The sequence below is a fragment of the Rhinolophus sinicus genome, chromosome 7 (genome assembly GCF_057876585.1).
Source record: "Rhinolophus sinicus isolate RSI-liver-muscle chromosome 7, RSI-T2T, whole genome shotgun sequence".
Taxonomy (NCBI): Eukaryota; Metazoa; Chordata; class Mammalia; order Chiroptera; family Rhinolophidae; genus Rhinolophus; species Rhinolophus sinicus.
The window spans coordinates 34,891,945-34,904,886 of NC_142507.1; the positions used below are offsets into that span (position 1 = coordinate 34,891,945).

Here is a 12,942-nt window from a genome sequence, read left to right on the forward strand (position 1 = left end):
AGGATAGTAATAAACACTTCTGAGTTTATCTGTGTAATGATAAAGATACATGCAATTTGCAGTTAGATGCTATATATTTGCAGTGTATAATATGTAGCTACCTGAGAGAAAAAAAAGTTATGATATAATTAACAAAAACAAAATGTTTTAATCTATTTCCTATTAGTATAATGTGAATATAGGTCAGGAGGTTATTTTATGTGAAGCCTAAACAATTTCTAATATTCCCAGTTAAACCAAGCATTTCTCTGGTTTGTCATGACAGTTTAGCTTTCATCGAGTTGACAGATTGATTTCTCTCCCACCTTTTAAAATTTAAACTTGAACTCAATATATACTTATACAGAAAAATAATTTTCAATTATATTTAAATACTTTTACGATGACATTTTAAAATCATGATTAGAAAACAAACAATCTCTAGAAAAAGCAATGTCAGTAATTTGGGACATTCTAGGAAAGACTGATTTGGGAAGGAAGAAGACAGTTAATAAAATCCATCTTTGATGTTATTTAACACAAAAGCAAACAGATCTTTTTATATTTGACATTAAAAATCTGATCATCTGTGTTGCTAAGAAAGCACATATAGCTTTTATACCGACCACACAGTAAAGAATAATAATATTTCTGTTTACTGAGATATCAACTGGCATTTCACTGTAAGTCAATGGTCTATCGTTGCTACAGCGTATTAGACCTCAATCTGGCATCAACAAATGTCAAGAGTATAAAAAATATATATATAGGATGAAAATCAAAAGCATGTTCCGAATACCCAAAAAAATAAAAAAAGGAAACAAAGTTCACCTAAACATATTTGCTGTAGAAATCAGTGTAATATTCAGCTGTCAATCTAGAGAAACAACAAGGGATCCACACTGTCAGTAGGACAGGATAATAAAATTTCCAGCAGATGTTCAGCCAGGGCTCTAATTTTTTACTGAACTCCCTTGGTAAGCATTTAATTTCTTTATCATATGCAGGCTCGGCAAATTGTACTTCATCAAAACTGTATTGTGAAATATTAATATTTCATATGATAACAAAACCGTAGAATAACCTTTGTTATATTAAAACCATCCAAATTTCAAACGCCAAGATTTTGAATTTTAATACATTTTAAGTAGATTCTTGAATTGGCATAATAAATTATAATAAGGCTAATCTAAATTGGTATGCTATAATGTCACATAAATGTATAGTACATGTAATATTTTAATAGATATTTTTAGTAAGAGGCTTCAGTAAAAGCCTGTGTTTATACTACTGAGTTCTATACTGCAACGTTTCATCAAGGACATAGCACAGAAGCTCATAACACATTATATATTCACAGCAGGTTTAATTAGTAATTAGGGACAATATAAAAAACCAAAAAAAAAAAAAGTTGATCTCTGTGAAGCAACAGGCTACTTTGCAAAATCACGCACGGGAAATAATAGTTTTTGAAAGTGGCATTTTGTAAGTCCAAGGTGGCATCATTATTTATGTCACTAAAATCTGCACAAATACATTTAAAATAGTCTTTGCACAAATATTTTGTCTTACCCACAAAGTAAGTAAAACAGAGCTTTCTAAAACCCCCTATCATTTTGGTTTATGTGCCAAATTTAATTTGCATTTGTTCGTAACTCCTTCTGAACCAGCATCACAGACTTCTGAATAGACAGACTAAATTTGAATTGGAGGTTTAGAAGGAAGTTAGCTTCCACATTTATTTCTGCTGGTAATCTTAAACCAGGGAACTTCTCCCTGGTTACAGAAAGAGCGTCACAAATCAATGCATGTTACCAACAGAGTAAAGACAGGTATCTCTGATTAAGTAGAATTCAATTTTTGCAAGCAAAGAAAACACCAAATTCAAAGCAAATACTTTTTTTTGGCTACAATTTTCCCATAGTACCTGAGTAACCCCCTATTTCTGTTTACATATACAAGTTGCAAAATAGTATAACTAATTATTTATTAATGTTATCAGAGACTCAGTTTTTCACAATGGATTAAACATTTGATTATGATTTCCCAGTAATTTGTAAAAGACGAACTGAAACAAAGACAAATATATTGTCAATATTCTCCAAGGTTGTAAACAATTAATAATATTCTACAACTGAATCTAGTATGTTCTGTATGTTTTTACACTTTGTTTAACCAAAGTATTTCTAAATATTCACCAACTTATTTGAAAAATACCTCCCTTTACCTATTTAAACATAAATATATTTAAGAAGTATTTTTCCATGCACTATTTTTTCTAACTTTTGAGGATTCTCTAGATTTCCTTGACCACAGTTGTACAAAGCATCTTGTAAAGCTGTCAGAATAAAAGAGTCCTGGTATCTTAGCCATAATAATGCTAGCTATTGATCCTAGTAAGAGGAAAAAAGAGAGAACGTGCTTAATGGGGCAATTTTGTTCTCTATTATTTTCTTTGTCTAAGGATAAGGCTGATTTACATAATGATACTCTTGTTTTAGTCACTAGATTCACACATTCTTATACATTAATTATTACTAACTTCCAGTTAGTACTAGATATATCAATAGGTATATCATTTAAAATTTTATCAATAAAGGGTCTAAGGAATGTTAAATTCTGCAGCTCTTTTGTAATTCAAAACCATATATTATATAAATCATCCTACTTTGAAAAACACATTCATATACTTTAAAGAATCAATCTCAACTTTAATATGTAGTGTACTTTCTACTAAGTATATCCACTTACGGAGTGACCATGACAAATTAAACTCAAGTTTATGTACTCTGAGTGAAGTTTATGTACTTAAAAATTCCAGAAAAATCTTATTTATTACTAGCACCAATGAGTTACACTGAGAGATTCCTTCCGACATGTATTAGATCCCAGGATTATGTGCAAACCAAATCCATTATCTCTCCAACTTTGAGTGGAGGCAAATGTCCTCATTCATACACATCCAGAAATCACAAAACAAAAATACAGAAATAAGAACTCATGAGTTTGTGATTATTAAATGAAACAGTCACTTTTGAAATACTTATGTTTTTGATGCTTCCTAAACAAAACAAAATGAGAAATATATGCACCTCCCTTTCAATGGGAAAGCATAGAAGGGAAGTAAAGACTAGCGTGTAATAATAGGTCTTACCTGGTAGTTTAATAACTATGATTTCTCCACCAGAAAAATATTTCCATTATAATATTTATGCCCTAATTAAAACACATGATAGATGTGTAAACATGACTTCAAAAATATTTTCTTACCTTATCAAGAGAGAAAGTTTTGGTCAGGGCAAAACCCCATCCAGCTTCAAAAGCTCTTCGAATCATTGAGGTGCTGGTAGCGGGAGTTGCACTAGCAAGACCGAAAGGATTTGTAAACTTCAGTCCAGCCATCTCCACGCTGATGTCCACCAGATCAATAGGCGTGTAAAAGAGGGGTAGTTTGGGCGTGGCAGACACTGAGTTTCCATATTGTGACTGCAAAAAACAAATAGACAACAATTGTTCTTGTGTCATATCTGATTTTTCCACATAATCTTTTACAAAAATCACTTCAACATAGTATTTGAATTAATAGAGATTATATTACTCTGCTTAAAATGATGAAAACTGGCAGAGTCAGTGAGCAGTGAACCAAATTCATATAATACCATCCTTTTCTAATTTAAAAAGCAGTATAGAGTATTAACACAAATAAAATCATTTAAATAAACAAACAAAAACTGTTTAAAACAAACTGAGATTTAAACATGGAAGGGAGTAACTTCAGAATTCATCTCCCTGGTCCCATTAACCCAGGCTTTCTGTACTTCACTTGTGGAGTTATCTTTAGTGGTTAGAGATGGGGCAACAGCAAGTCAGGAGGCCCACATTCAATTCCCAGTAATTTCACTACTGTTTATGAGATTTTAGGAAAGCCACCTAAAGGCAGCCCTTGTCTTTTCTCCTCCACTGTTTTCCGTATAGCAGCAGGAATGCAGGTTGCCTAATTTCCTACCTGAGGGATATTGGGAAATGCAAGAGATTGTAAACCCCAGAGAGACATCTAATCTGGAAAGTGGGTAATGTACTCATGTGCATGAGAGGGGTTTCTTTTTTCAGAAACCAAACAGGTTCCAGGCAGTTAGTGTTGAAATCTTTAACTAGCTCCCCAACCTGTAAAACTGCTGTTGTTAAATGAACATTGTAATAATGCACCTTGTATTATGCGAAAGATTTAATAAAAACACGCAAAGTACATGGCACACTGAAGCATACGTGTAGTAGGTGCTTGATAAATGTTCTCTTTCTGACTGGGAGATTATTAAAGATCTCATCAGACCTTCTGTTTGTAAAGTGTCTATGTCTCTGCCTCTCTCTCCTTCTCTTCCTTCCACCATTTTTCTCTTTTTACCTCCAAAAGACAAATACTGGCAAATATAAAAAGGGATGAATTTTGACAGGCAAAGTGGTTACTGAATGGACAGGGCTAGTTACTTCCAAAGTAAGAATGCCTTTTTCTTATGAATCATCACTCATAAGAAAAGTTTATTTGAGCAGAACTTTAATTTTACAGGAGTGTGTCTTGTGTAGATAAAAAATGCCATGACTTGCATAGAAATTATTTCTGGACCTCCACTATTTATAATGCAAAGTAAATTTCACTTAATATGTAAAAAGGCACCAACTTGTCAGTTGAAAGACTAATGTGCCTCTGGTACCTGCAAAGAGGTGTCTGATGGTATCTGGTCTTCAGCTATGGCTTCTACCAGGAATATTCTGGGTTTCAAAGCATATTTCTGAATATTGGTCAGTCCCATCATGACCATAATTTCTCCTGTCTTCACATAGGATTTCAATACCATCAGAAGGATTATTAGCAAAGACAAAAGCTATAATGTATAATACAGGGAAGTGGGGGATAAATTGAGGCCTTCATTTGTGGTATGTGTTGTGTCTGTTTGTGTAAGTATGTACAGAGTTGGGTGAAAAAAAATACCTTTGATGAGATTTTCTTAGCTCCGCATAATCATAATTTAAAGTGAACCAAATAAGTTTAGGTTAGTCTAAGGAAGAATTTCCTGACACCACAGATTGGTTAACACTGGGAAAAATTTAGAAGCACCTTCTGTATCTGAAGAATCTTAGAAACTTCACGCAATATTGTGTCTGATCTGATAGCAGAAACACACATGGTTCCGTATTCTTCATTAGGTGAGATGAATGATGTAAGTATTCTTCTTTTTTATGGCTTTGTATTGAAATAGCGAATGTCTTTAATGTTACAGATGTATTCAATTTGTTAATAATTGTAGGCAATATATGGCAGTAGGCAACAGCTCAAGGGTGCATATGTGTATGTGCAGTTCAACGTGGGTTTGTTAACTTACGCAAATTTTAATAAAGCATTGCTCTGAAATTCATAAGCACATTGCTGCTTTAAAACATATAAAGGGAATGATTTGAACCAATGGCAAGATTATCCTAAAACTTCAAAACAAAATAAAAAAGGAAACAACCAAAGCAAACAACAAATAGCAAAAAATAAACACAAAAAACTCTTCCAAGTGAGAAGTATAGCTTCTTATAAAATATATTTTTTCTTTTATTGACAAAAATACTACTGTTGTGTATGCATCTAAGAGATAACCTAAAATATTTACATGTAGAAGGCAGTCTTTTTCATACTGTGCATACAGGACAAGTTTTTATTTTGTCTTTGTGACTTTTTGCCACAGTGTGGTGCTACACCAGCCCAGTCTGTGCAACCTCAGGATATATTCCTGCCCTAATGTCCTCTTCCTTTTCTGAAACTTAAAAGCAGGTTCCCCTTGTACCTGTGCTCAGGAAACTTAAAGATCTCAATTTTCAGCTCTCATCACAAGACTGATTCTTCCCAAATCCCAATCCCAATCTCCAAACTCAGATTTTCAAGAGATGTCAAGACTTTGGGATGTGGATGCTTTGTCATTAATTCAAACTCAACTCCTTTAAAATGTATCTAATCGTATACCTTTCTAAAGAATATGTTTAGATATTCAATCTCAGACCATACTATTTTTCCAGTTGTCCAATAGTGTTAGTAAATAATAGATGTAAGAAACAACCTAGTTTCTATGAGGATTAGTTCCCCAATGATACTACTCTACAAAGAAATGCTATATTGGCATCAGAAACAATACAGCTATATATATATATAACATGAAAGAGTGTGGTGGAAAAACAGTGAGTCAACAGTGTATGTAAATCCAAAAGTTTTCCATAAAAAAATAAATATATATGTAGCTATATGTCTCTCTGTTTAGCCATCTATGATAAGGGTAAACATCAATATGTTAACTGGAGTTATCTGAATTGGAATAGGAATGACCTTCAATTTTTAAATTTTTGCCTATTGTATTTTCATATTTTCAATAATGAACATAAATTAACTTATATAAAACAAATAGACTTAAAGACATACTAAAGTAATTTTTTTAAAAAAGCAATGATAAACTCATTAAGTAAAAATCAAAGTAAATAGACTACTCTTTAGTTTCCTTCACAGATTGTGCCAAATCAATCTTTTCAGCTATATTTATTATTCATAAAAGGTAAAAATATTTAGAACTAGAACAAAGAGATGGTCAACCTTAAAAGCTTTATCTTATACACAGAAAACTAAGGGCAAGGGAGGTTAAGTGAATAGCTGTAAGTTATTCAGTTAGTGACAAAGCCAGAATAAAATGTATTTTTTCTGTCTGTTTGGCTTATGTTCTTTCCACTACCTTGCACCATACCTCAGAAATAGTATGTTTCAACCATTCCTCCTCAGAAATACTCTGTGCCTCCCTGACTCTGCACCCTTTTACATTTCATATTTTCTTTCCTACCTACTAAAATATTACCCACTCTGAAGCTCTCCTTAACCCCTAGAGATAAATAATTTTATCTGGGCTACTCGCAGGGCATAAAAAAGTAGCATTATTTTAATTTTTTAATTACATTGAAAATATTTGATTATATGTTTAATCACTAACATGCTAAAATTTATTCATATCTTCAGGAAACCAAATTTAAATTTCCTTGCACGGCATATACTGATTGCTTCCGTAACACAGTACACATGTCTTCAGTTAGACACAATTCTTAACATTCACATGGAAATATTTTCACTCATTTATTTATGCAGCAGGTATTTATAGAGAACTTGAGAATATAGAGATGAACAAAACAGACAAGGTCCCTGGAGCTCACATTAAAAAAAAAATGTGAATAGCGTTACCAACCAACGAAACACAAAGTAAAACCACAGACAGTTCATCACACTGCTACGTCTCCATGTATGATCATATGTATTTCCACTGGCCTAATATATAATCCAAGAATTTCTTCATCCATTGAACTCCTAATCATCCCTCAAAACTCAACTCATTCACGCAAGTATGTGTTTCCTGGGACATTCCTCAGTACACTCCACATGCTTGTCTAATGGAGCAGACTCTTTTCCTGCTATTTTACAATTTAAAATACGCCTCCACCTCAGTAGTCATCATACTGTGCTGTACATGTTGATTTTCTTTTCAAATAGAACACAGGCTCCTTGAGGGCAGTGACCATATCCTGTTCAAATTAGTATCTCCGTTAGAAATATATGTAATTTATATGATATTATACTATATTATATTACATTTACAATACTTACTCTTAAAGGTAACTCTGCCCTCTTCTGTACAAATATAAATAAAACCACTTTTCCACATGGCAACCCTCAAATATGTTTAAAAGAATTATACATTTTCTAAATTTCCTTTTTTCCCCAGGTTGAGCATTTATATCTTTATAATTATTTTTAATACATAAATCTTATCAACATTCTCATTGCCTTGGTTGGACATCTCATTCACCTTTTAAGCTCTGAAACTGAGGAACCTGCCAATATAGTCGAAAGGATGAAATACAAGCACTTGAATTTTTACAATTACAATTTCCCCACTTCCCTTCCTTTTTTAAAGCAGGAAGCATCTTATAATCTTCACATCATCACAATCTCTTTGGTCATTCAAAATACATTTAATGGAAACACCGAATGGAAACCACAGACTCGAAAGAGGCTGAAGTGACAAAGAACAGAGATGCGGCTGGGGTGGCAGTTAGAATAGAGATTAAGGAAAAGTTAGATGTCCAGCAGACTTTTAGAGTGGAAAGATAAAAAGTCACATTTCTTTTATAGAAACCATTGTTAGCCATATAAGACAGTGAAAATGAGAGGGATGTCTAAAAATGACTTTTAAAAAGTTTACCTTTTCCCCTTAGAATTTTTTATTGGAGACTGATGAAGATTTTAGTCACTTACAATTCAATTAAAAAAAATAACTATGACATGCATAGATCATGAGAGGGCCCACATTTATATGGGTTACACTTAAGTTTTCTCATTTCATCTGCATCTGTAAAATCCTTCAAGGCTCTTTCTTCACTGTGCAGAATACGGAAGTCCTTGGCATTATATAATCCCAGTTGTTATCTAGGCTCTTCTCCCTCCCACACTTTCTTATCTCATCTACAACTACTCACTCAGAACACCTTCAGTCAGTTTATTAAGCCATTATATAATTTCTCAAACAAAACAATATAATTAATGCATGTATGCATTTTGAGTTTTCTTTTCCCTAAAATATTCTTTCCTGCCTGGCTTTTCTTCTTTGAACATTCCAACCAATCCTCCCAGTGAGTCCCCTTGCCATCTCCACTAGGAAACGTCCCTAGCTATCTACATGCAAAGTTATTCCCTTATGACACTCACTATCGTTTGCTTATGTGTCTGTATCTCCTACCTAATTGAATTTCAGCACCTAGCATAACATTTGGCAGAAAGATACTCAAAATATTTGTTCAATGCATCAGATTAGTGACCTTGGGTACTTAGCCACTTTTTACATCAGTTCCTAGTTAGATAATAATCAGTTTAGATGCCATAATCATCAGCTGTATTCCAGATATAAAACTCCATTATATTCTATGATTCTAATGTAGAGTAGCTGTGGGGGCAGAGCCCCAGAAAGTAGTTTCCAGGCTCTCAGCCTCACATAGACAGGTGCTGGCTCAGGTAGTAAATGGCCATCAACTGTGATTGCATGGCCATCAGCTGTGGCTAGTTGGCCGTCAGCTGTAACCAGTGAGCCATTGGCCACTAATATAACTGCTGTGGCTGTGCTAGCAAAGAGAGGAAGAATGGGGGCTACCAAGAAGATGGCGGCTGGGCTGGCAAGCGTGGATGGCGGTTTGCGGACAGTGTGGATCCAGCCTCTAGTGAGACTATAGTGCCGCCAGAGAGAATATAGTGGTATGACTCCCCTACCTATGGCTCCGTGGGTGTTCCTTTTTGGCCTCACCATGTCCTGCGTTCTTATGTGGGGAGCGGGACCAGAGACCCCGCAGGTCGCCCTGCACGACAAATGGCGCAGCGAGCAGGGTCTCCCGCACGACAGTAGCATTCAACTCTTACCTCTGAAAGACTGTAGAATTTAGCAAAGGTTCTCGAAACAGCCATCCATAGAAATGGTGTAATGCAGGGACTCAGCTCCCGCTCTCGGCGGGTGGACACAGAATATGGTGAGGCCAAAAAGGAACACCAATGGAGCCATGGATAGGGGGTTTATACCACTATATATCCTCGCTGGCGGCTGGGTTGGAGACCCAGGAAGCAGGAACCACATGATCCACAATCCACCATCCACTTCTCTGCCGACTCTACTTGCTAGCCACAATCCGCGTTTGCTAGTGTAGCTACGGTAGTTATATTAGTGGCTAATGGCTAACTGGTTACAGCTGAAGACCAACTATTTACAGCTGATGGCCATCTACTACCCAAGTGTCGTGCTGGAGACCCTGCTCGCTGCGCCATTTGTCAGGCGGGGAGGCCTGTGGGGTCTCCGCTCCCGCTCCCCATACAAGAACGCAGGATATGGTGAGGCCAAAAAGGAACACCCACGGAGCCACAGGCAGGGGAGCCACACCACCACACTCTCTCTGGCGGCACTATACTCTCACTGGAGGCTGGATCCACACTGTCCGCAAACCGCCATCCATGCTTGCCAGCCCAGCCGCCATCTTCTTGCTAGCCCCCATTCTCTCTCTCTTCTCTGCTAGCGTAGCCACAGCAGTTATATTGTGGCCAATGGCTCACTGGTTACAGCTGACGGCCAACTAGCCACAGCTGATGGCCATGCAATCACAGTTGGCCATTTACTACCTGAGCCAGCACCTGTCTATGTGAGGCCGAGAGCCTGGAAACTACTTTCTGGGGCTCTGCCCCCACACCAAGCTAGCACCTTTCCACGTGAGGTCGAGAGCCTAGAAACTGCTCTCTGGGACTCCGTCCCTACAAATGGTAAATAATTACTCTGGGCAATTAAGTCATTATGTAAATATATGCATGCTATAATTCAGTCATATAAAATGACATGAAATAAAATTCATTGACCTTACAATTTTGTCAGTATTCGTCTGTGGGGACAGAACCCCAAAAAGCAGTTTCCAGGCTCTCGGTCTCACATAGACAGGTGCTGGCTCAGGTAGTAAATGGCCATCAACTGTGATTGCATGGCCATCAGCTGTGGTTAGTTGGCCATCAGCTGTAACCAGTGAGCCATTGGCCACTAATATAACTGCTGTGGCTAGGCTAGCAGAAAAAATGGGGGCTGGCAAGAAGATGGTGGCTGAGCCTGCAAGCGGAGCAATGAGGGTTGAGAATTATATGGCTCCTGTTTCCTGTTTTTCCAACCCAGCCACCAGCGAGAATATAGTGGTATGACTCCCCCATCTATGGCTCCATGGGTGTTCCTTTTTGGCCTCACCATGTCCTGCGTTCTTATGTGGGGAGCAGGACCAGAGACCTCGCAGGCCTCCCCGCACGACACCATCTTAAAATAAAGCATTTATCTGCTCTCCATTATGTTAAACTTACAGCTTAGAATGGACTCCTTTGGTTGCAAGTAACAGAACTAGCCTCAGATGGTTATTATGAAAGTATAGAAGTATCTCATGAAACTGAAGCAGATATGCAGTGAGGCCTCCAGGAAATCCTCAAGAAAGGCCATCTAATCTGTGTCTCTCTCTCCTCTTCTGTGTGTATCTAGTTTATTCTTTTGTCTCTGCCAACAGGCTTCCTCTGCTTCTTTATTCACAATGGTTGATGTTTTATAGGTTTAGCTCAGTCATTTTTAACTATACATATTAAAAACATTTGGAGTTTTTAAAATTCTGATGTCCTGACCAGACAGAGTCCATACTAATTACATCAGAATCACTTAGTAGTGTAAGGGTGAAATTTGGTAAATAAAATAATGCAGTTAGACATAGCTCATTTGCACTTTGACTCACCACACAGCTCGCCATGTAGCCACCTTAGGGGACTTAGCTAGTTCTCAGTTTGATCCATCCTTATATTCAGCTGTTTCCTCTTTGTTTCTCCCTTCACTGATTGACTTAAGAACTTTGTTCCCTTTCTCAAGGCTACCCATACCTCATGAATCCTTTTAATCAACAGGATCCTAACCTGAAAAGAGCAATTTCTTAACCCTAAGGTGCTCCAACACTGGAATCCAATGTGCAGCTCCCTTGCAGTTCTTACTGGTGAGACATGAAGTCCCAGGACGCGGTGGCGAGTCCAAGTTCCAGTCACAGTCTGGAGATAACTATCTTAAAACAGACCAGACCCCAGGCAATGATGTCAGCCCTCGGACCTGCCTGACCGACTCCCCCTTTCCTTTGTTCTTTTTGTGTACCTACCTATAAAACCTTCTGACCAGTCTAGGAACGGGGAGATGGCCTTTTGTCATGCGGGGTGGCCTGCGGGGTCTCTGGTCCCGCTCCCCACACAAGAACGCAGGATATAATGAGGCCAAAAAGGAACACCCATGGAGCCATAGGTAGGGGAGTCACACCACTATGGTCTCACTGGAGGCTGGGCCCACCGGTCGCACGACCTGCCATCCGCTTTTTCCGCCAACCGACCAACGACTCTCCTCCACTCTCCTCGACTCTGTTCCTCCGCTCTCTTCCGCTCTCCTCGGCTCTCCTCGGTAGTCGCAGCAGCTATACCAGCGGCCAATCAGCTAACCGGCCACAGCCGACGGCCATCCACCACCCAAGCCAGCACCCCTCCACGTGAGGCCGAGAGCCTGTAAACTACTTTCTGGGGCTCTGTCCCCACACCTTTGGACAGGAGTCTGCCATCCTCCCAGAATTCTGGCATTCTGAATAAACCTCCTTTTCTTTCCACCAACCTTGTCTGTCGATTTTTAACTTTTTCAAGAGGCAGGCAGCCAGACCTTAGCACGGTATCAGTAGGACTCAAGCATTAGTGTTTTGTTTTGTTTTTAAATCTCTCCTGGGGATTGCACTGTGCATCCAAGGCTGAGAATCACTTATTTAGCATGTGAATGCTCCTCCTAACTCCTAATTCTCAAGTGAGACATTCAAGTTGGGCCATGATTGTGTTTAAGTCTACCGTATTCAAATAAACGGTTACCAGGAACTGTTCAAAAGAATAGATTATTACCGTAAGCTGGGCAGATGTTCTAAAAATGTGCTCCTATGGGAACCTTTGTGTCATGCAGGGTCTCAGCTCCCACTCCCTGCATAAGAACGCAGGATATGGTGAGGCCAAAAAGGAACACCCACGGAGCCATTGATGGGACGTTCTTCCAATATATTCTCGCTGGGTGGCTATGTTGGACATACAGGAAGCAGGCTCCACACGGTCTGTGATCCGCCATCCGCTTCTCCGCCAACCAACCAACTCCCCAGTGTAGCCACGGCAGTTTTATTAGTGGCTAATGGCTAACTGGTTACAGCTGATGGCCAACTAGTCACAGCTGATGGCCATCCAATAACCGAGCCAGCACCTTTCCACATGAGGCTGAGAGCCTGGAAACTGCTCTCTGGGACTCTGTCCCCACACTTTGTCTGCTTATAAGGTATCAATTCTGA

The 12,942-nt window shown here is 38.2% G+C and overlaps 1 protein-coding gene across 1 annotated transcript in view; it reads right to left on the bottom strand.

Moving 5' to 3' along the window:
• Positions 1 to 12,942, bottom strand: part of DPYD (dihydropyrimidine dehydrogenase) — a 797,040-nt gene that overhangs the window by 409,877 nt on the left and 374,221 nt on the right. Inside the window, exon 13 of the mRNA XM_019747023.3 lies at positions 3,250 to 3,465. Coding sequence (XP_019602582.3) covers positions 3,250 to 3,465 — 216 coding nt within the window. The remainder of the gene's footprint in view (positions 1 to 3,249; positions 3,466 to 12,942) is intronic.